The sequence below is a fragment of the Dermacentor albipictus genome, chromosome 1 (assembly GCF_038994185.2).
Source record: "Dermacentor albipictus isolate Rhodes 1998 colony chromosome 1, USDA_Dalb.pri_finalv2, whole genome shotgun sequence".
NCBI classification, from domain to species: Eukaryota; Metazoa; Arthropoda; class Arachnida; order Ixodida; family Ixodidae; genus Dermacentor; species Dermacentor albipictus.
Genome location: NC_091821.1, coordinates 258758742 through 258781390, shown reverse-complemented (window position 1 = coordinate 258781390; position 22649 = coordinate 258758742). Strand labels below are relative to the sequence as shown.

The 22649-nt window shown below is 44.6% G+C and overlaps 1 protein-coding gene and 1 long non-coding RNA gene across 13 annotated transcripts in view; one reads left to right on the top strand and one right to left on the bottom strand.

Annotated features, from left to right (window-relative positions):
* LOC139054371 (armadillo repeat-containing protein 8-like) overlaps nucleotides 1-22649 on the bottom strand; it is a 101068-nt gene that overhangs the window by 35041 nt on the left and 43378 nt on the right. For 8 of the 12 annotated variants that reach the window (XM_070531272.1, XM_070531269.1, XM_070531268.1 and 5 more), the window contains 3 exons: nucleotides 22254-22505; nucleotides 7569-7847; nucleotides 1779-1970 (listed from right to left, as the gene is read on the bottom strand). In XM_070531272.1, coding sequence (XP_070387373.1) covers nucleotides 1779-1970; nucleotides 7569-7847; nucleotides 22254-22505 — 723 coding nt within the window. The remainder of the gene's footprint in view (nucleotides 1-1778; nucleotides 1971-7568; nucleotides 7848-22253; nucleotides 22506-22649) is intronic. The other 4 variants (XM_070531277.1, XM_070531274.1, XM_070531276.1 and 1 more) reach the window with 2 other exon arrangements.
* LOC139054363 (uncharacterized) lies at nucleotides 16958-19626 on the top strand. Its single transcript, XR_011511154.1, has 2 exons — nucleotides 16958-17734; nucleotides 17832-19626. It is a non-coding gene; the product is annotated as an uncharacterized lncRNA (long non-coding RNA).

Below are 22649 nucleotides of genomic sequence, written 5' to 3'. Positions count from 1 at the left end.
GTGTGAAAACCCACCAGGACTGCATGAAAATATTTCAAAACTAATGCAAGCATAGGTGAATTGATTTGCTATGCATTTCAGGAACTATTTCACTGCGGTTCGATGCAAGTTCCATGCTTGTGCTAAGCCAGGCTCCTGCACAAGCCCTACACTACCTCTCCCACATGTACAGGAAATGCTGTGAACTCGTTCTGCATGAAGCCTGTACCAGGTGAAACAAATGGCGACATACAGACGATGCCATGTTGCACTGGTGAAACTAATGACAAGTTGTAGCACCTACTAAACTAGTTCAAAAAGTGCAGGCAGATCAACTGAACCTGTAGCAAACAAGACATGACCATGCCTCATTTACATAATCACGTACCAAACATCACTTATGTTCAATTGCTGCTAGCTCAAAGAACCTAATGCCTTTAATTAGTACGCCATGAGCACTAGTGAAATCACTCAGGGGACGTATTTTCGAACGATCACTTTCGGTGATAGCATCGACTTCCCCTGACATAGTGCTCAATCAGCCAATCAGCTCATCCACTTTTGCTTAACCAACCAATCAATGTGTGCCTCATGGCGAATCTATAGTATCGCCGAAAATTATCGTGCCAGAATACGTCCCCAGCGTGAGTGCGAACTAGGTGGCTGGCCAGCAAAGGGCCAAGCAATGGATACTGCTGAATACTTCTGTTTGAGTCACTTTTACAGAAGCTACTAGAGTTCCTAAACAATAATTGAAGATTTCATGAAATCAAAACTGCTGTAGAAAAGTGCTTCGCTAGAGTGAGAGGAAACACATTGTGTTCTTTGAAAACGTTCTCGGTGAAATAAATCTTAAATTGAAAATTTAATTACAACAAAGCTCACATTAGCTGAGGCTCAACTGCATTTTGGTCAGCACGAGGCCCAGGGGTACACTATCTGTGCGTACTCTGCAGGGGGGTTGTGTAAACAACTGTGATGGTGACCAAGAGACTGAAAAGCTCAAAAACACCAATTACTATAGCCTGACACTACTGCCACCATTAGGTGTATGTCATGGCATAACTACAAGGTAACAGACTTTGGAAAAAACATTCACCGACGATTAAAATACTCCCCAATGCGAAATTTGAGCGCAGCTGTATCTATACGCGTTTTCATTATGTGATATATTGCCCGGCGCAGACAATCTGTCTTGTGCCACACATTCAAAATGAACCGATGTGTGGCGCAACTGCCTCACTAATTGGGAGATCGCATGAGGCAGTGCGTGGCTGATGCATGGGCGCAATTTGCAGCAGCCGCTGTGAACAGAAATCCGCTTATGCAGCACTTTGGTGAACAGACAACGCGGAGACTGCCTCTATGCGCGCACCCCGCGAACAGAACGGAGGCGAGCGAACACACTGAGGCACCCTAACGACGTGCACTACTCTGGTGCCATCTCGTAGCCATCGTAGCCATAGTCTTTTCATGCTTTTGCCATACCCTCCTCCTCCGTTTTCCACCTCATGGTTCCGCTGTACATTCCCCTACGCTTTCCTCCTCACGCTATCTTTGCTCTCGCCGTCTTTCAACGCCCACTGTGTTCGTTTGCTCGGTTACGACACTAACGCTCACCGCAAAAACGGGCGCTTAAGACCTGCGCTCTAAAAAGCAATGATACATGGCATGTACATTAAACTATCAATTTACCCTGCAGTGTGTTCATTTAAATTTCCAGTGCAAAAAAGCTTTTTCATTTCATGTCAATCATAGTGGTGCTACAACTTGAAAATTATCTGGCAAGCTTTGCTCACAATGTAGGTGGTCAGCTTCTTCAGGACGTCTTCGTTGGCCATTATGAAAGCTTTTGCCGTGTCCCCATCTGCAATGTTGGCCAGGATGCACAATGCCTGCTCCTTAACATCAGCACTGTGATCCCCTTCAAGAATGAGGATCACTGCCTGCATAATCTGTGTCCCATGGCTGTCCATGATGTGGTCAATATGCTGCAGCAGAAAAGAAAAATTGCGCAACATGTCTTTTTGCACGTTATCATACAGCCAAAAACTACAAACACATGAAACATTTTTTAAAGGGCAACTCCAGTGATATTTAAACCATGTCAGGCTAATGACAATGTCATGTTCCCAAAACCCTTCTGTCACACGCCTGAAAGAATTTCTCTGCAAATTCAAGATTAACTTGAAATAAGAAAAAAATGCAGAAAAACGAGCAGTTGAGCAAACCACATAGTGTGACGTAAATTGAGGCACGCCAGCCACGAATCACTATTTGCATTCGATCCACCGCCAGGTGAGCCAGTTGCTGAGAACATTGGTCGCCTAGTGCAGCACGTTACAGTGCAACATGAACACCCAAGGTAGCCCTAACCACTGGTTTGATACGTGTTGTTAGCACTTTAGTTGTTTTACCCCTTCTCAAAATAGCATGTCACGTTCTCACTATTGGATGCTTTCAAGCACTGCTTTCTGCTTTTGTATGTCAATTTATAGACACTTTAATTCTTTGCTCTGGAGAGCACTGGTGACAGTCCAAAGCACCGACCAGTGGTGCATTTGTTTACATCGGCAGGAACAGTGACCCTACGTCATGTGCCTGAAATACAGTCAAACCTCGTCATAATGAAACGGGATACAGTCGATCCCAGTTATATCAAACTCGGATATATAGAATTATTGTCTATATCTAACAGTTGTAAAATCTCCTTGAAAATCCCATGCAAAAGCATATTGATGTACTACGCATACTTCGAAATCCTGTTCACTGACATATTCTATATATTGAACGCCGAGTCGTGCCACGCCCCTGCAAGTGCGCTTCTCCTAACTAAAAGGCACTCACTTCTTGTGTGGGCGCAAACATTTAATGCCAACAAATGTGAAACGGCACTGTTATGCCAGATACTTCCAAACAACATTATGAATCTGAAGGGCAGTACATACCATGGAGTAAAAAAATTTGGAGGACACTTAAGCTTCGCCTTTAAGAGTGGAACGCGATGGCATTCAAAGACCCCTTGCTCCTTTTCATGCTTCCCGGCAACTGCAGCTTATGTTCTCGTAACATTTACTGGGAAACGCAGGCGGGGAACGCTATGCATGAGGGCACGCTTTCTGGTAGAAATGCGGCCTCTTGAGTGGGTCGATCTCCTGTTATCATTTCACATTTTTAATATTTCAGTCTGAGAAGAGCTAACATGAAAGATATGTGCTGTCGGTGTTTTTTTTTCCATTACATTTGTTTGTGGGCTACCATTCTCAAAATTCCAAGCAATAACTTTGTAAAGAATGAAAGACAAGGTATATGAGCAACTTTGGTAGTACAAGAGTGGTTGGGTATGCATGGTTCAGAATTTGGTTCAAAATTCATTTTGCCAAAGCAACGTCCGATGCTGGACACCGGATGCGGGATGCCGACGTCAGATTTTCTGTGACACGGGGCCCTTAACAGTATCACGTTAAAATGAGCACTATGCTCCAGATTAGATCGCTGTGCATATGGATGGCTCGTGCAAACTGCGGCCATTTGTTATTGCAAGAGCACATCACTAATCTGCTTCAAGAATGCGAAGGGCCTTCCAGCCGGATACGCGTTCCACAAGGAAGCGTGGATGACATTCAATCTTTTCACTGAGTGACGCCGCACATCGGATACCGAACTGGAGCTGGTGGTGGTGGGGTTGCAGCAGGCAAAGTTAGCCTGGCATACACAGCTGTCAATTGTTCCACCTGGGCCTCGTGCGAGTTGAAATGAGGGGTGTGTCACCAGGTGTCATAGAGGCCCGTGATTCGCATGAAGGCAATCAGCAGTTGTTTCACTCTCTTCCCGATTGCCATGGGCCCTCCGAGGAAAACAACGTCTTCATAGGTACCGTGCGAAAGAACATATTTTTGCAGGCTGTTGACCATTACTTTTCTTTCCATGTCGAACTGCAAGCATAGGCAAATTAAACATTCGATGCCGCTAATACCACCACAGAAGGCACAGAGTGGGAAAATGCACTGTCCAGTTTTAAAAAACCAAGCCAGGCTGAATGTGGAGTCGGTTCTGTTGTGGTATAACAGTATGGCTTCTTCACAAGTAACTCCATCGGTCACACAGGCCTGGTGTGGAGTCTTGTAGATCACCCTAAGGTGATTGTGGATTGCATCCTAAGAGTTTTAAAAGATGTTTGGTACTCTCACTTTTGCAACACATGTAAGCACTAGGCATGCAAGAGCGTCAGCTTTCTTATTTCCTTCAATTTCTATGTGGGATGGGATCCACTGAAATATTACCTTAAATCTCTCGCTCATTAGATCTTTATACAGTGCCAAAGATTGCCTTGTAACTACTCCTGAGGTAGGCCACGATAACTGGAGATGCTGCACTGCCAGGTTTATCTTCTTGTAGAAGATGCTTTCCAAAGGGCATCTTAGGATTCCATGAGTGGTCAAAATAAATCCGACCCCAATATCCACTTGGACGGACCTTTAAATTAGTTTTAATTTAACAAAACCACCACATGCCACATCCGCACTTCGCGAAGAGAGCTATTGCAGCAACAGCGTGCAAGACTCATCGCTGTGCAATTCACAGGTCTGCACTGAACACGCAGTTTCATTCGTGCCCGTTACACGTCAGTGGGAATGGCCTTGAATGTTCTGAAAAGCTGAATGGCATTTTCGAAGCTAACAGAATGTGTGTAGAGTCGCAGTCACCGACACAGAGGCCGGAAGGAAAGAGCCGGGAATGAAGGAAGTACGTACCAGCCGCAAGACGGAGTGCCAAGTGGCACGATGTAAGAGGCCCGCGGGCTTTTTAGCACAGTCGAGAAGCGAGGATGACTGGTTTTAACAGAAAGTCGGTTCCGAAACCCGGCAATCAGTCGTTTAAATGATGCATATTGTAAGGGAAACGCGGCCGGGCACGTTCACACACGATTCTCAATACGAGTACATTGATGGCTGCACGGCGCATATCCATACAGGCTCTTTTGCTTCCAGAGAGCATCTATTTTTAGCTTTTCTTGAATAAAAATTATGCAAATCCCATGCAGTGAGGAAATCGATGTAAGCAAAGCTCTTTGTGTTGTTTCCTTTGATTGACGATAACTAGCAGTGATGTTGATGGTGAGTGTTTCATTTCTTCAACGTTTAGTCCAACACAAGAGTGGCGAGTTGACGTTAAATGTTACTTTGTGTGCACCACTACTGTTTGCCGGCATAGTAAACAATACACGTAGGGGGAGGTGTTTGCGTGAAGCGTTGCGCTCCATACTTCATAACCTCTGAGAGGGTTGAGCATATTAATTGCCTCACGTGGCACATTGCATCGTGGCAGAAGTATTAAACTTCAATTGAATTATGGGGCTGTACATGTCAAAACCACAATCGGATTATGAGTCACGCCGTGGTGGCGGACTCCTGTTTAATTTTGGTTCTGTGGTGTTCTTTAACGTGCACCTAAATGTAAGTGCACGAGCATTTTTTATTTCGCCTCCGTCGAAATGCAGCTGCCGCGATCTGGATAAAACCCGCAACATTGAGCAATGCCATAGCTGCAAAGCTACCGCAGCGGGCACGGAAGTGTTGATTTGATGTGCAACCACTTCTGTAGCATCGCCTAGACCCTACGGTGCACTTCATGTGACTGTGCTTCTGCCCACCCCGTGTAAGTTGTCTGTTTGACAAATTTGCATGGTGCTTATTTTCCAGAAATAGCAGACTATAATAGTACTATACCGTCCCTTTAACTTAAATTTACCCCTTTGCTCGCAACTGCTGCCATGTCTATAGAAGTAGCGTTTCCTTGCCTTCTCACGGAGAAGTGGTAAGTTCTGGCTTTTCACAATCTCTGGAAACTGTCAGAGACAAGCGGAGATCTCAGATAAGCATCAGATAGTCATATTTTACACTTCGAATTATTGATAGATCAAAATATTTTGAGATTTCCTTTGAGTTCCATATATCCAGGATCGACTGCACAACAATATAACGTATGTAATAAAGCTAGGGAAATTCCCAAATTCGCCTTGAAATCTCCATAGAGATTCACAGTGCAGTAATGAATGCAATAATGCATATAACAAAATAATGGATGTAAAGAAGTAATTCCGGCTCCCTCTTCAACTTCGTTGTAGCGAGGTTTCATTCTATATAGCAGGCTGTGCTTTGGTAACATCTAATAATACCAGAACAAAGTAAAACATGCACATTTTGCTTATGTAAGCACTGTCGAATCACTCTTAGTTGGGCCGGTATGAGCAATCGGATACCTTTGAAAACAGTGAGCTGTTATCCTGCCTATTCATTATTCTTCATACTCTTTTCATGGCTACAAGTCATGTTTTCCATAAAGTAAACATAGATTAGGACTTCACACATACGACTGCTCATTTAGAACACGCTCATGGAAATGTTTCATGGAAATGCCAATGCCAGAACTCACACTGTTGGGAGATGAACGAGCCAGTTGTTTAACCACCACTTGGTGCCCGTTTGGGATAAAAGAAAAACATGTTGATGTGTGGTGTTTTATGGCGCAAGGGCCAGGTATGGCCAAAGAGCTCCCTGACAAATGTAATGTTAACGGTGCATTGTGAATGGTGTAGACAATGAATTCCTCAATGATACAATGATAAGAGGAAAACAGTATCTCAGAAGCTAAATAACGAGTTAGCATAACAATACATCAAAGTACAACCGTGTATGCAGTCACATTTAATTTGGGGAAGCACCAGCGAGTGCAATTGACAAACTTTGATAGAATGGCAACATAACGATGTTGATGGTGCACTGTGTCACCACTTCTCGCTTTTTGTGTGTGCACTGTACGAGATGAAGAATGGTCGATTTCTAATTTGTATGGGAAAAACTAACTACAAACACAGTTTTCTTCGTACTAATGGCTTAAGCTTCAGGTGAGGCAAGCCCGTAGCAGAAGCATGAACTTGGCAACTGTGCTAAGCCTAACTTCCACTGAACTCTAGCCACATTGGCTCAAACTGTGTGTGCAGCTAGTGAGGGCTGAAGTTTGTGTAACAGCGTAACACCACTTGTAACCCACCACTTGCTCTTTCACACAGAATGTAACTTCTCACAATGGCAACTTCTCGCACCAAACACTAGCTCACAATCATTGACTCGTTAAAGCTGTTGCCGCTGTCGTCTGCCCTTCATTCCCAGCATGCTCTGCATATACAACTATTTACATCATAACACTATGTGACCAGTAACTGAAGAGAAGGCAAGATAGGTGGTTCAAGACAATTAATGAAATTAATTTATAAAAAATCTGCGCAACTCTCAAGTCTGCAGTTTTGAAGAAATGACAGAAGTGTGCAGAGGATGATACCCAGCGAATTTCGTGGACATACATTGACACCGAAAAATCAATGGAGTTACCCTTCAAACACTTTGCTAAGCACCCAACAATGCATACGTAGAAAATTGGTGAAGATACTTTTTGCTTATTAAACCATAAACTTCTCCTTAAGCTAAAGTATCAAAGTTTTGAACATTACAAAACTGAAATGTGTATAGTTAATTGCTTCTCTCTGTTAGTATCATATACACAGTGGAAATTAAGGTGGAGAAACAGACCTGCTTGATGGAGAGCAAGTTGCGCAGCAGGCCAAGTGTCTTCATTAGCACACTGACATCAGGGTCTGAGAGGAGCCTGAAGACCTGGTCAGTGCCAAGTGTCGACAGGATCTGAGACTTTATCTTCTGGTCAGCTTGGAAGGCCATGTTCATGAGGGCCCAGACCCCATTGAGTCGCAGGGCTGGCTCATCTCGCCGTGTCAGGCCACACAGCAGCTCCACTGCACCACACTCCAGGATGGGCTGCAGGTGGGCACAGTGCTGGGCCCAGTCAGTCCCCTCAGGGCACGCACACAAGCGCCATACAGCAATGCGGGTGGCAGCAGTGCAAGTAGAGGGGCAGCAGCAGGGGATTTGGGGAGGGGGTAGCAGCAGGAGCAAAATTTTTGTGCTTGACCCCATATGGGTAGCTTTCAGCCTAATACAGGTGAACCTCATTACAGTGAACAGCACAAATGTTGCAATTACTTTTATTTATAGGTAATATTTGATGTACAAAGTCACATCAGAAACTCCTTCCGAACTAACGCAATTCAAGTGGCAACTAGTATAGCACAGAAGTAGAGGGAGCCATGCAAGTTAAAAGGCAACAAAACTAGGTGACAACAGGCACCAAAATGGCACCTGTTTGTCCCTTGCCTGTCAAATTAGATGTCAGCAACAGTTACAGGCAACACAAATGGTTGGCACAATAAGCTTGCTGTTGTGCTTTGGCATTTTGTTAGTAAAGACCTGTTTCAACAATTTGTCACCATTTCCACCTGAATTTGACAAAAGTAAGTGCGCAAGCTGTGCCAACAGTTGCACTACATCCACTTCTGCAACTATACTATAGGCAAACCAAATCAGTTGGTATAAGGAACTAAGTGCTACATCTCCATTAATATTCCACCTTGGGCTAGCCGTTCCTGTAGTGCACTTGAGCTCTACTAGTGCATCTTAAAGCAACAAGCAGACTGTCCTGGACATTGAACACTACGATGTGAAAAAGCAGACATAGCGCATTTACTCAATTTTAACATGCCCTCGATTGTAACGAACACCCGTTTTTCGTGACCAAAAGAAAAGGAAAAAAAGAAAATACGCTCGATTGTAACGTGCACCTGTCTGCCGTGACCTAAAGAAAAAGAGAGTCCTTTACAGTACCGTGGCACCTCATTCTTTCTTACAGAAATACAACTTTCTCTCATTTGGAAAACACAAAGATTTACTCCCAATACAATAAAGTTGCGATAAATAAAAAAAAAGTGAGTTTTACACAAAAGGCGAAGCATCATTTACGATAGCAAATTAGTAGACAGCTATGCGAAAAGTAAGGGTAGTAGTTTTATCGGTCGTGTAAACTTTTATATGTTCACTTACTAACTAAATTAACAAGCATGGTGTCACGCACACACAAGCATGAACATGTCTCACTCATTGACCGCGGAAACTCTAAATGCTGGAGTGAGGAAGTGCGATAGCAGGAGCGAGGAAATTGACCTTTGTGCGGCCTCTCGTTTCAACGCGAACTAAGCGACGAGAACCCAGCGCGGTGCGCCTAGATACGTAGAATCTTGTCTCCGCTGTAGATCGCTTTCAAGATAGGGGCCGAGCGGCCGTGCTGTACTATGTAGCAGCCGCTGGTATAGAACGCCTCTCCTGTTTGCGCCAGTCCTGCCCGCAAGTTTCGGAAACTCCGAACGCCTGTGATGCGGCCCGATTTTCATCCATCTCCGCACACGTGATCGCTTTCCTTTAAATTGCGGCATTGTGATGAACACAGCATGCCTTTGCAATCGGCACTTCCATGCTGATAGAGCAAACGTAGAAAACGGGAAGACGGATGGTGCACTAACCTAGGCCAACGGAAGCATTGCCTAAGCACACGTACTACAGCACATGGAGAAAGCTATGGCAGCTAAACCTGAAGCGTGTATGAGGCGGCCGTTTTGGAATGTCGATGGCGATATGGTAACGCAGATTTAGGGTTGTACTCGATTCCAACGCACACGCAATTTTTGGACCCGTTTTATCGGAAAAAAGTGCGCATTAGATTCAAGTAAATATGGTACTTGGCTACAGCCCTTGGGAACTCAATGCTTATCAATTATGTGCCTAAGCAGATTTGACATGCAAAAACTAACATGAAACAACTTCCCTGAGTATATGCCAATAAAATTGACCTTAGTCAAGTTCACTGTAAGACTGTTTGACTGTAATCACTAAGCAAGCTAAATTACTAAGCACACTGCAAATTGTCATCTATTATTGTTACCAGTTCACTTTAAACAAGCAACAACCTTGTATCAAGAAATGTCACTTGTACTAACTGGCTACAACATAGCATCATGAACCAACGATGCTGAGGGGTACACTAGGCACAACGTAAGTAGTGACCAAACGTATTAGCCTTGGCCACATAAAACTGACTATGTCGATGATTATTCGATGGTTTAAAGTGGCCGCCACTATTTGTTAAAAATATGCAGTGAGAGTAGGTGATGATGAGAGGATTACACTGATGGGAACAAATGTGACTTTATGAGATACCGTATATTCTTGTATAAGGGGAACACTTTTCATCCAAAACTTAGGCCAGAATGTTTTGGGTGCAGCCCATATACAAAATAATGTAGATAAATTTGTATCTAATTGGAAAACCAACAGGCTTACCACAAGCGCGCTGTTACAAAATGAAAACATCCTTGGACATGGCCTCACATGTCACACCACACATAAGGTTGTGCAATGAAAAAAACTAGTGGAGTGTTACAGCTCGTAGCGCCCACGTACATTTCAGCTGGCATGAGAATTACAAAAGCTTAGTGTACAAACATGTAAAGTACATATGGAAGAGTTGACCCCATTGCGAACACTAAGTAACATGCATACATGGCACAAACGCTTACACACCGCGAAATAGGACAAACTGCACGGTGGGGTCACGAATTTCACAGGTGCTTAGTCAACGACTGTAGAAACAACCTATGGGGAGACCTACATGTGTACCTCTATGTTCCATGCCTAAATCAAGCTGTTCAAAGGTAAAACCATCCTTGGATGCTAGATCAGATGTGATGCTGCCCATAAGACGGCGTTCGTCACATGAAATGTGAACAGAACATTTGAGTAAAAACAACTGTATACTTTTTAGCGCAAGAGCGATAGCGTATGCACGAAGCATGAAAAGTCTCGCATCAGAGCAATATCACATGCAGCAGCACAGAGCTGTCTGCGAAAGGTCGCAGAGTCGAAAAGTGTGACAGCACAAACTGTGGGGCGTCAGGAAATGAATTTCGCGACAATATTAAGTAAGAGAATTAGAGTCTCGCCAAAAAATATTCAGCTGCAACAGGATTCTGACTGCGATTATAACCAAATAGGAGGCCAAAATGCACCTGTGTATCGCGTCGTTACTGCATGAAGATACTGCTACACGGCCAGGCCTGAGGTGCGCACGTAGAAAAAGGTGTGAACCATACATGAATTATTTTTTCCAGGAATACTTAGCTTCAAATTTAGGGGTGCAGCCATACACTGGTGCCCTTACACAAGAATACACAGTACATAAGGAACTCTAAAATCGGCACAGGAATGTGAAGTATAACATGCAAGTTTGCTCTACCGTGAACCACCACCAGAAGTAGTAATTCATACCACAAGACCTCGCATCAACACACAAACACACCATAGTCATAGAGTCCACTCAAATCTTCATTAAATTAGTACTATTTATCTGCTACTGTTAAGGCTTATTATCTAAATATACTTTCTTTGTCAAGTACAGATAAATTTGGAGAAAAATGGCACTGCTCCAACTCTAAAATACTGGGCACAGGGCTACGTGCAGCCCACAAGGTTCGTACAAAACACCCAACGTATAATTCAAGAACAATTCAAAAATTTCCAGGTTGCTGAAGGCCAAAATTCAGATCTTGTCTGCAATTCTTTACAGCCACGCAGCCATTCAATTGCACACATGCTTCAAGCTCTTCATGTGGCTTTTCTTGAGTTTCTCATTGTAAGAATGTCAATCGCATTGCAGCCCGTCACATACACTTCACTTGAGGGTTATTAGTGTCTGGCTAAAGCCACATGACTGAAACGTACTTTCCTCCAGACATTTAGAGTTTAGGCCTCAAAAATATAGCCATGATGGCTGCAATGTAAACCGACTAGAAAAACAAATATGGTGGTATGACTTTGGTAATTTGAACTGGCTTTCGTCTAGCAATACGATGAAAATTGGTATTTAAACAAGCCTGTTGTCAGTGGATGTAGACATGCCAGAATGGAATCACTCAGCGAAACTCTCAAAAGGGAATACTGTATATAGGACTGCTTCCCGACAAAGTCTTCACAGCACAGCGTCGATGTAGAGAATTGCATTTATTTTCAAGGAGCTTTAATTATGGGTGTGCACATATCGCATAGTAGATTTCGAATCGAATATAAAATCAAATCAAGAAAGAAAAGCAAAATATTGAATCAAATATAAAAAAATCTTTCACAAAATTTAATGCTTACAAATTTTGTGAAGAATATCAAGTTACAGTTACACAATATACAAGTTATCAGTAACTTAGGCAGATAAAAGTCAAGGCATACAGTATGGTCCACTCTCATAAAAAAAATTAGTATGTCAGCATGTACTGATTACAACTCACATCTAGTAAATGAAGGTCTGGAAAATATTTTTTATCAATAGAATTTCTGTTGAGTAGAATTAAGTTATGATTTTTACCCTCTAAAACTAATTAATTAGTGACGTTATACTGAATAATAGTGAGGTTCTCAGTATAACAGTGGGCCTGTGTTCTGCGACAAACTTATTTATTGCAGTTTTTCTATCCAGTTTTTATCCAGAACACAGAAGGGCTAAACCAACTTTACAGCTGTTGGGTTACCGTAAGGCCATTTGTGCGATAGACAAAAGGACCGCGCATCACGTGACTCGATCACCACTCCGTGCGTAGCCAACACCAACTGTAAAAAAAGAGCTGGCGTCATTCATGCTGTTTCATCGTCAGGTTCGGCGTGATTTGCCACTTGTCAAAGAATATGAAATATGGAGTCATAGCAAGTTTGCAAGAGCTTGAATTAGCATAGACATGAGGCGGGAACGGAAGAAACTGGTACATAAGAAGCTGATTAATGAGTTAGCGGTAAGAGGGAAAATAGAGGAATTCTGGATCAAGCTACAGAACAGGTATTCAGCTTTAACACAGCAAGAGGACCTTAATGCTAAAGCAATGAACGACAATCTTGTGGGCATCATTAAGGGGTGTGCAATAGAACTCGGTGGTAACTCCGTTAGACAGGATGCCAGTAAGCTATCGCAGGAGACGAAAGATATGATCAAGAAACGCCAATGTATGAAAGCCTCTAACCCTACAGCTAGAAAAGCAACTGGCAGAACTTTCGAAGTTAATCAACATACGTAAGACAGCTGACATAAGGAAAGCATAAGACAGCTGACATAAGGAAGTATAATACGGATAGAATTGAACATGCTCTCAGAAACGGAGGAAGCCTAAAAGCAGCGAAGAAGAAACTAGGAATAGGCAAGAATCAGACGTATGCGTTAAGAGACAAAGCGGGCCATATCATTACAGTGAAAGCTCGTTAATTCGAACTTCAATAATTCGAATTTATGGATAATTCGAACTGTACGATTTGGTCCGGCCAAGCTCCACAGAAGTCTATGTATAAAAAAGTCCGTTAATTCGAACGCGAGAAGGTTCCCTCACGGATAATTCGAACTACGCTCGCCTGGCACACGGCCAGAGAAACACGCCTACTGCCTACACACAAGGCTGTATTGCCTCCGAAACGGAGAGAACTTCGAGAGAAGGCAAAATCAGAAAAAAATCTAACCTGCGCGGGGTCAGCCAGAAGCCAGCGGCGGCTGCCGCCTCTCCGTTCTACGTAACCTCCGAGACTTCTTGCCCGTTGCGAATCTCGGAGGCTTAACAAATCTTGTACAGCTGCTAATGTTGTGCGGAGATGGCACGGCCAGCGCCAAAACACAGCGAATCAAGTACGTCGCAGCTGCGCTTGCAATCAAGAACCAACGAATCAGGGCCTTCGCCACCTTCACATGTTCAGCGTCTTTGTCTTGGCAGTGTTCATCGGTTGTGCACCTCTGTTTTCAGATTAGGAGGTATCGGCCATCGCGATTCATTGTGATGGTGTTAAGCCTCGGCTAACGTTCGTTTCGGTGGACATCGGTGGTGGGGCACAGTCGGACCCAGAGCTTCGACTTGAAGATGGCGTGTGCCCGCAGCAAACGCCATAACTTTCTGACATGCCCTACTGCTTCCAAATCGCAGTGTACTGTTGCTTTCCTTCACTTTCGTTAGTTCGAACTTTCGTTAACTCGAACTCCAGCGGCTTCCCCTTGCGATTCGAATTAACGAGCTTTTACTGTACTAATATGGATGAGATAGTTCAAGTGGCTGAGGAGTTCCATAGAGATTCATACAGTACCAGTGGCACCCAGGACGATAATGGAAGAGACAATGGCCTAGAGGAATTTGAAATCCCACAAGTAAAGGCGGAAGAAGCAAAGAAAGCTTTGGGAGCTATGCAAAGGGAGAAGGCAGCTGGGGATGATCAGGTAACAGCAGATTTGTTGAAGGATGGTGGGCAGATTGTTCTAGAGAAACTGGCCACCCTGTATACGCAATGCCTCATGACTTCGAGCGTACCGGAATCTTGAAAAAACGCTAACATAATCCTAATCCATAAGAAAGGGGACGCCAAAGACTTGAAAAATTATAGACCGATCAGCTTACTGTCTGTTGCCTACAAAGTATTTACTAAAGTAATTGCAAATAGAATCAGGAACACCTTAGACTTCCGTCAACCAAAGGACCAGCTAGGATTCCGCAAAGGCTACTCAACAATAGACCATATTCACACTATTAATCAGGTGATAGAAAAATGTGTGGAATATTACCAACCTTTGTTTATACCTTTCATTGATTACGAGAAAGCGTTTAATTCTCTAGAAACCTCAGCAGTCATGGAGGCATTGCGGAATCAGGGTGTAGACGAGTCGTATGTAAAAATACTGAAACATATCTATAGCGGCTCCACAGCCACCGTAGTCCTCCATAAAGAAAGCAACAAAATCCCAATAAAGAAAGGCGTCAGGCAGGAAGGTACAATCTCTCCAATGCTATTCACAGCATGTTTACAGGAGGTATTCAGAGACCTGGATTGGGAAGAATTGGGGATAAGAGTTAATGGAGAATACCTTGGTAACTTGCGATTCGCTGATGATATTGCCTTGCTTAGTAACTCAGGGGACCAACTGCAATGCATGCTCACTAACCTGGAGAGGCAAAGCTGAAGGGTGGGTCTAAAAATTAATCTGCAGAAAACTAAAGTAATGTTTAACATTCTCGGAAGAGAACAGCAGTTTACGATAGGTGGTGATGCACTGGAAGTGGTAAGGGAATACATCTACTTAGGACAGGTAGTGACTGCAGATCCAAATCATGAGACTGAAATAATCAGAAGAATAAGAATGGGATGGGGTGCGTTTGGCAGGCATTCTCAGATCATGAACAGCAGGCTGCCATTATCCCTCAAGAGAAAAGTTTATAACAGCTGTATCTTACCAGTACTCACATACAGGGCAGAAACCTGGAGGCTTACGAAAAGGGTTCTACTTAAATTGAGGACGACGCAACATGCTATGGAAAGAAGAATGATAGGTGTAACGTTAAGGGATAAGAAAAGAGCAGATTGGGTGAGGGAACAAACGTGAGTTAATATCTTAGTTGAAATCAAGAAAAAGCAATGGGCATGGGCCGGACACGTAATGCGGAGGGAAGATAACCGATGGTCATTAAGAGTTACGGAATGGATTCCAAGGGAAGGGAAGCGTAGCAGAGGGCGGCAGAAAGTTAGGTGGGCGGATGAGATTAAGAAGTTTCCAGGGACAACATGGCCACAATTAGTACATGACCGGGGTAGTTGGAGAAGTATGGGAGAGGCCTTTGCCCTGCAGTGGGCGTAACCAGGCTGCTGCTGCTGCTGCTGATGATGATGATGATGATGATGGCTATCCGAGTGTCATGCAGCTGCTGCAAATAGATCTACGCTGTTTTGGCACCAACCCTTACCTTTAACGTTCGATAAAGCAGCGCCGATCAGGCCTAATGGTGTAAGCAGTATGGCCGTGACAAAAACTCGCCAATGTGGGTATGGGCCGTGAGCCATCGCGGAATGCTTGCTGCTAATATGTTCGTATGGGTGACTCATCAGTGATCATTACCAAGATAACGAGTGCAGGTTAGATCGATGGCTGTTGAAGCGATGTGAAGTTCATCGCCTCATATGCAACATGAACCGTTTGCCTATTGGCGGCTAATGGCCCTATCTTTGCACATGCTTTCGCACTTCCCGAATTACATGCTGCTTTTGTTGCTTTCCCCTCTGTCCACTTCTGATTATTATTTCGGTTGTTCCTGTCAACCTGGCCGAACCTTGTATCAACAAAGGCAGTCTCCACCGATACGGCGCTGTGCTGCGTATGTGCAATGTCGGCATCGGGCTGACATCGGAGAGCGCTCGCAGTGACAAAGTCCACTACCACATCCACCAGGGCAGCCCGTCCGTGGCGCGCACGGAGCTCCTTTTTGTACCAAAAACGAAGTGAAACGCTCGCATGGGCAGCATCGAGCACGAGGGACTCCGCAGCGCACGCAACACTGCACAGGTCTCTACACCATATATATTGAATATTCAAAAAATTGAATAGTAGATATTCAATTCTCAAATCGAATCATTCGAACAGTCACTTATTCGATTCAGGAATATTTGAGTATTCGCACACCACCTGTTTAATCCTTTGGGCGCCAAGGACGTGTCTGTCCACGTGTTTAAGGGGTTTTTCGAAGTGCAAATAACGAGCCAAGTTTCTCCAATACATTTTAACATTCTGGCAAGTTCCCTCTTTAGCCCCCGTAAGCAAGTCTACATACTCTGTTCGCCCAGCAGAGATTTAACAAATGGCAGCTGCCAGTCAGGTGTTGCTGCGCCCATTGAAGCTTTCATTTGACTGAGTCATCAAGCTCCACAGATGATTTGCTTCTGCATAAAACATTGACATTGGTGGCAGTCTTTTCACAGCTATACACACACCCAGTGACTGATGTCGCTGACTACAACAATTGTTTTGATATGGCACGGCAATGGCTGAAGTTAGATGGTTGAAACCTTCCACCAGCGCCTCTTCATTTTAAATTTATGTATCTGCAGACACACGTCGTAAATTTACAACCGCCATGTTAAATGTATTTTTTTAATCTGCAAATAATTTGCCATCTAGATGTGTTTTTAAAAAAAAGTTCATTTTCTGAATGCTTCTTTTGGGTTTTTTACCGGCACTTAACTCTTTCGTTACCACGCCTATTCAAATCGATCACCGGTGATCGATGCTTTAAACGGCCGATTTCGACATGTTGGAATCGTTTCTCGTGCAGCTAGCGCCATCCAGTGGTTAGTCTAGGCAGTGCACTTGTAGAACCAGTTTAAATTTTCCCGCTCTGGCGACGTTCTGATTTTTGATGCGCCTTTTTGAGAACTAATGTGCGCGTGTTGTTGCAAAAGGGGGCGTGGCGGCCGCGCTTGAGAAAAAATACTGCCACTCGTGGTAATTCAGCATTAGCGTCAAATTTTTGTGATCAAAAGGCTCCCAGCAAGTCAAATATTGAATCATATTGTCGGCTTTGTTATCTGGCGGCGTTGAGTGGGGATAATTACCCGAAAATGACGCCAGCTATTCACTAGTGAGCTTTGACTTGGAGTCCGGGTGGTTTTATTCCACGAAAACGCATTCCTGAAGGTCCGCCGCATGTCCAACATGTATACCTAGCCTTTACAGCCAGTTTGCAGCAGTTTTGGTTTCGCTTCTCTTGTTAAATCCGCCAGAGGGCCGCATCCGGTGTTACTATCGCAACAACGCCAGTCGCTCCGGTCTCTGCCATGGCGTCGTCGTCGGACGCAACTGCGCCGCGCGGAAAGCGTTCTGCTCGAAAGTATTCTTCACCCGCACCTGATTTTAGTGACGAGGATTCGAGCTTCGAGTCCGAAGATGACAGTACTTCTGCTTCAAGCTCTGACGGCGACGATGTTTCGAGTCAGCCCGGGACATCCGCAGCTGCTCACCGGTGAGTTACCTTTACGGCCTTGAGCAGTCACCGGCGTCGCGCGCGCTTATCTGCCGACCTTTGTGCACAAGCTTAGAGCTATTCTTGCTATCTGCAGGGTCCGTACGTCGCTAGGCCAGGATGTGCTGCCACCGGCTGTGAAGAAACTTCAGTTCACGCCAACAAGGCCGCCCGGAGCACATCTCGGCCCAGCACTTCGGAGCAGCGCAAGACGCTTTACAACGGCGCGCGATTTTTTCCTCCTGTTCTTCACCGCAGAAGTAATAAATACTATCTGCAAGAACACGAATAAATATGCTTGGATGCATATTTTGGAGCTTCCAAGCTATGCTGAAAGAGATGGGTCGTGGAAGGAAGTGACTCCCGACGAACTAGTGAAGTTCATTGGACTGCTCATTTATATGGGCATTGTGAACGTGCCACGCATCCACCTTTACTGGAATACCAGTAGGCTTTTTTCAGGGCTTCTTCCTCGGAACGTTATGCCAAGGAGACGGTTTTCTGCACTTCTGCGCTTCCTAAGTGTCACTGATCCGGAGGCGACTACTGTAGCTACGCACGGCAGGCTGCACCGCGTATTGTGGCTTCTGCAACACGTGAACACTACATCAGCAGAACTTTTTCAACCTGCGCGGAACCTCTCTGTGGATGAAAGAATGGTCAAATCGAAAGGAAGATCGGGTATTCGGCAATACATGCGGGACAAAATTGTAAAGTGGGGATATAAATTGTGGGTGCTTGCTGATTCGCAGACTGGCTATTCCGTTCAATTTTATGTGTACGCAGGCAAACGGGAAACAGCTAGTGCAAGTGGACTAGCATTTGATGTGGTGACACAACTGTGCGATAAATACCTCAATCAAGGATATGTTATCTACATGGACAACTTTTACACATCTGCGTCTCTCTTTGCTCACCTGCTAAATCGCAAAACCCTCGCTTGTGGCACGACACGTAAAGATCGTCGGTGCTTCCCATCTGAATTGAAGGACGTGTCATGGGAGAAAAAGGCAAAGAGAGGTGATGTTCGGTGGCTCCGACGGAACAACATCCTGTATTTGCAATGGAAGGACAGGAAGGTTGTTCACATGATGTCAACAGCGCACACTGCCAACAGGCATGTTACAGCCACAAGGAAAGAGAGAAGAGGCGGCGTGTGGACTATCATCCCAATCGAAAAGCCGGTGCTGATTGACGACTATAATTCCGGGATGCTTGGAGTTGATAAGTCCGATCAGCTGATTGCATCCTATAACGTTTTGATGAAGTGCGTGAGGTGGTGGAAGACGCTCTTCTTTCATTGTATTGACATGGCTGTTGTGAATAGCTTCATTCTTTTTCAAGAGCACCGCCAGCAACACCTCTCAACACCGGAATTGCAGAGGAGCGCCCACTTCGACCAACTTTCTTTTCGGATGGAGCTCACCCAACAGCTGCTCGAGCTTGATGATGAAGAGGTTCCCAGAGTACATCCTGTCCCAAAAGAAGTGCCGCACCATCCGCAAAAGATGCCGAAAAGGCGAAACTGCAGGATGTGCTATCAGGAACGCAAAATCGAACAAAAGACAAACGTTTTCTGCGAAAACTGCGAAGTGCACCTGTGCCTCACGAAAACGCGCAACTGCTTCACCGCATGGCACGAGCGCTGAAGCTGTTCCCGGTCTTTAGTTTTTTTTATGTAGCTGAAGAACGGCGCGGTACAGAGAATTAATTTTTTTAGACAGTATTCCTGAGTCATTGATCTTCAAAATGTATATTCTAAATTTTCTTTCTTAATAATGTGTATGTAGATATTGTGCCTTTTCTTTCTTGTTTTTATCAACTCGCCACAAAAATGGCACTTTTCCGAATTTTTTGTATGTTCCCTAATAAATTGTTTGCTTTGTAACTTATGTTTTTGGAAAGAGCATTTCATTATGTGCAATTTGGCATGCTGCAACGTGTTCTGGAATATTATTTGTACTAGCAAAAAAATTTCTTCCGAGACCTATGAAAAACGGCCATTTTCTCGCGGTAACGAAAGAGTTAAAGCAGGGGTGGGGCTGCCACAAGTCATCTTGGAGCAATTTTTGGAGCAAGTAAAACTGCATATTGGAGCTGGTTGGAGTAAACAAAATTACAATTTGGAGCAGCCTGGAGCAGACAATTTCATTTGGGAGAAATTTGTAGCAAATAAAATTTCATTTTGAAGCAATCTGCAGCAAGCCAATCTGAATTTTGGTGGAATAATGGAATAATGGCAGCACACTTCGAAACCATGACGAAACACAGAATAAACCAACACAGGTGCTGTACTGCAACTGTCTTAAGCAACGTCTCAAGATAAATTTTGAAACAGGTTACCCTGATACTGAAACTGTCTAGTGCATGCAAATTTTCATAATAGTGCCTGTAGATTTTTAGTTAAGAGGTAGCAATCACAAAAAACATGCGTTCTGCAATAGCGAGAGCACAATTTCAAAAACTAGCCTCAAACATTTTTTTTACATTTCTCTTTATTGTCTCTCAAAAATGTGCGTAAAGTGCCTGGAAATGTACTTTACCAACAGACCGTACAGAGAAGTCAGAATTAGGAACTACTGTGGTTTACTGAAAGCCATTTCTACACAATAGACCAGGACGATAACAAAGCACATAATTCCTAACTTTCTGGTATAACATAAAACTATTCTTATCTGTTTTCATTCCAAAGCTGCCATTAGCGCTTCATGATAGGTCAAAATGTCTCGGGCTTTGCCCGTATGGGCATAAAAACAGATTGAAATAGTTTTATGCTATACAGGCCTTGGGGAAAGAGAAGCCCGCCCGCTGAAGGCGCTGCAGCGCGCGCCTCCGTAATATCTAGTTCGCTCGCAGCGCACTCAGTGTACTTTTACTGCGATAGCAAATACATGGACACTCCAGGCGCATTTCTGCCGTTGCCGTGGTGTTTTGTATAAAGTCAAAGGGCGATAACATTGTCGCCGGGCGTCGTACATTGTATGTGCGAGTGAAAGCGCGCAAGGGTGAGCCGATGAAGGCGGCTCAATCCTGTGCACGCAAAGAAGTAAAGTGGGGACTAAGTGTGCTATCTTCCGTCGCATGCAAGGCACCGAGGGGAGGGGGGCAGTGTCCTACTTTGGTGGCTACTGCGCATGGAGCAGCTGTGCGGCCCCTATGTCAGTAAGCAATTTGCAATGCAAGAGGGTGTTTGTTAAATGTTGATAGCTTCGTGTGCACTGTGCTTTCAGTGCTTAGTTCACATTGACGTGAGACGCAGCACGAAGGTCAATTCGCTCACTGCTGCTGCCGCACTTCCTCACTCCGACGTTTTGACAGCAAGTTTCCGCAGTCATCGAGTGACGTGTTCATGTTTGCTTGTGCGCGTGACACCATGCTTGTTATTTAGTAAACGAATGTTTACAAGTTTATACAGCTGATCAAGCTACTATGCTTACTTCGTATAGCTGTCTACTAATTTGCTATCGCAATCGATGCATTGCCTTTCGGGCGAATCTGACTTTTTTTTGTTGTCTTGCGCCTCAGTTAGGGAGCGCCACACCACTCAGTCCACTCTACCGTATTCTAGTATACACTCTAAATACAGCCGCCCTGGCATGCCTGCCCGTTCCGACAGCAACGACGACAGCCGCGAGTGGCCGCACATGCGATGATGGTCACTTGCCAGAAACACCAAAAAGTGCAGCGTTACATGCGAGAAAATTATGAGAAATTGTGCAGGAGGTGCCATTGCGCGGTGTGCAGAATGTGAACGGCTGCACTCTTTTTTGGAGAGCAAGTCCACTCGCTGTTCGCGGTCACTGCCAGAGCACACATGCCGAAGCCGTTCTGGCACAGCGTGGCGCAATTTCGGTCAATTTTCTGTGTTTGGCACAGTTTGGTGCAGGAGTATCACCCCTGTTAAATGGTTAAGGGCCTTTGAATCTCTCCAAGTTCCAGGGTTTCGAAGGATTTCAAGGAGGTGTACAAAACATGTGCACAGCGTCCTTCTTTGGGGGAGTCCCTCACCTCTCAAAAAGAGTGTGTACTCTCGCTGACACTGGCACCAATTTTCTTGACCGGTCAACACAATCTCAGTGCATTATAAAGATATCCCACTCTTTTAGGGCTGACTGACTGACTTACCACCACAGTGTTGTGGTTACATGCATAAAACTAAAGCATCCATTTGCCATTTTCATCTTGGCAGATTACGTCAAACACCCTAACCTCTCAAAAAGAGTGTACTTTCGCTGACACTGGTACCAATTTTCTTGACCAGTCAAGACAACCTCAGCTGCCTGCCTTATCAAGACATCCCCATCCTCTAGGGCTGACTAACTGACCACCAAAGTGTTGTGGTTAAATGCATAAAACTAAGGCATTCATTTGCCATTTTCCCTGTGGCAGGTTACGTCAAACATATAGAAATACATAGACAAACAGAAGCAGTTGCAGCTGCTCCTCAGGTTTCACAGAAACGTGTTTCAGAGCCCCTTAAAAAAGCAGCAGAGCAGTAAGCAAGCAAGCCCAAGCCTACCTCCTTGCTTGGTGAGAATTCAAGCAGCAGGTTGCACAGAGTGGATGAAGCCACAAGAAGGATGTCATCGGGAGCATTATGAAGGAGGCGCATGAGTGGCCGCCACACGGCATGATCCTGAAAAGTGGTGCGCAGCTGCTGCACAGAGCGAGACAGCGAGTGCAGACAGCGCACTGCTGCCAACCGCACACGTGGGTTTGTGTCCGACAGGCTTGACACCACGTGCTCCATCAGCGAGTCAGTCTCGATGATCTGCCCAAAACAGAGACACCATGGGCTATTTACCAAATAGGGTAGCTACACAATAAATTTGGACCAACAAAAACAGTGACAGTGTGCTGTTAGCTAAGATAACTAACACAGAGCTAAAGTGTCCCGAGAAAGATTCTGGTGTAA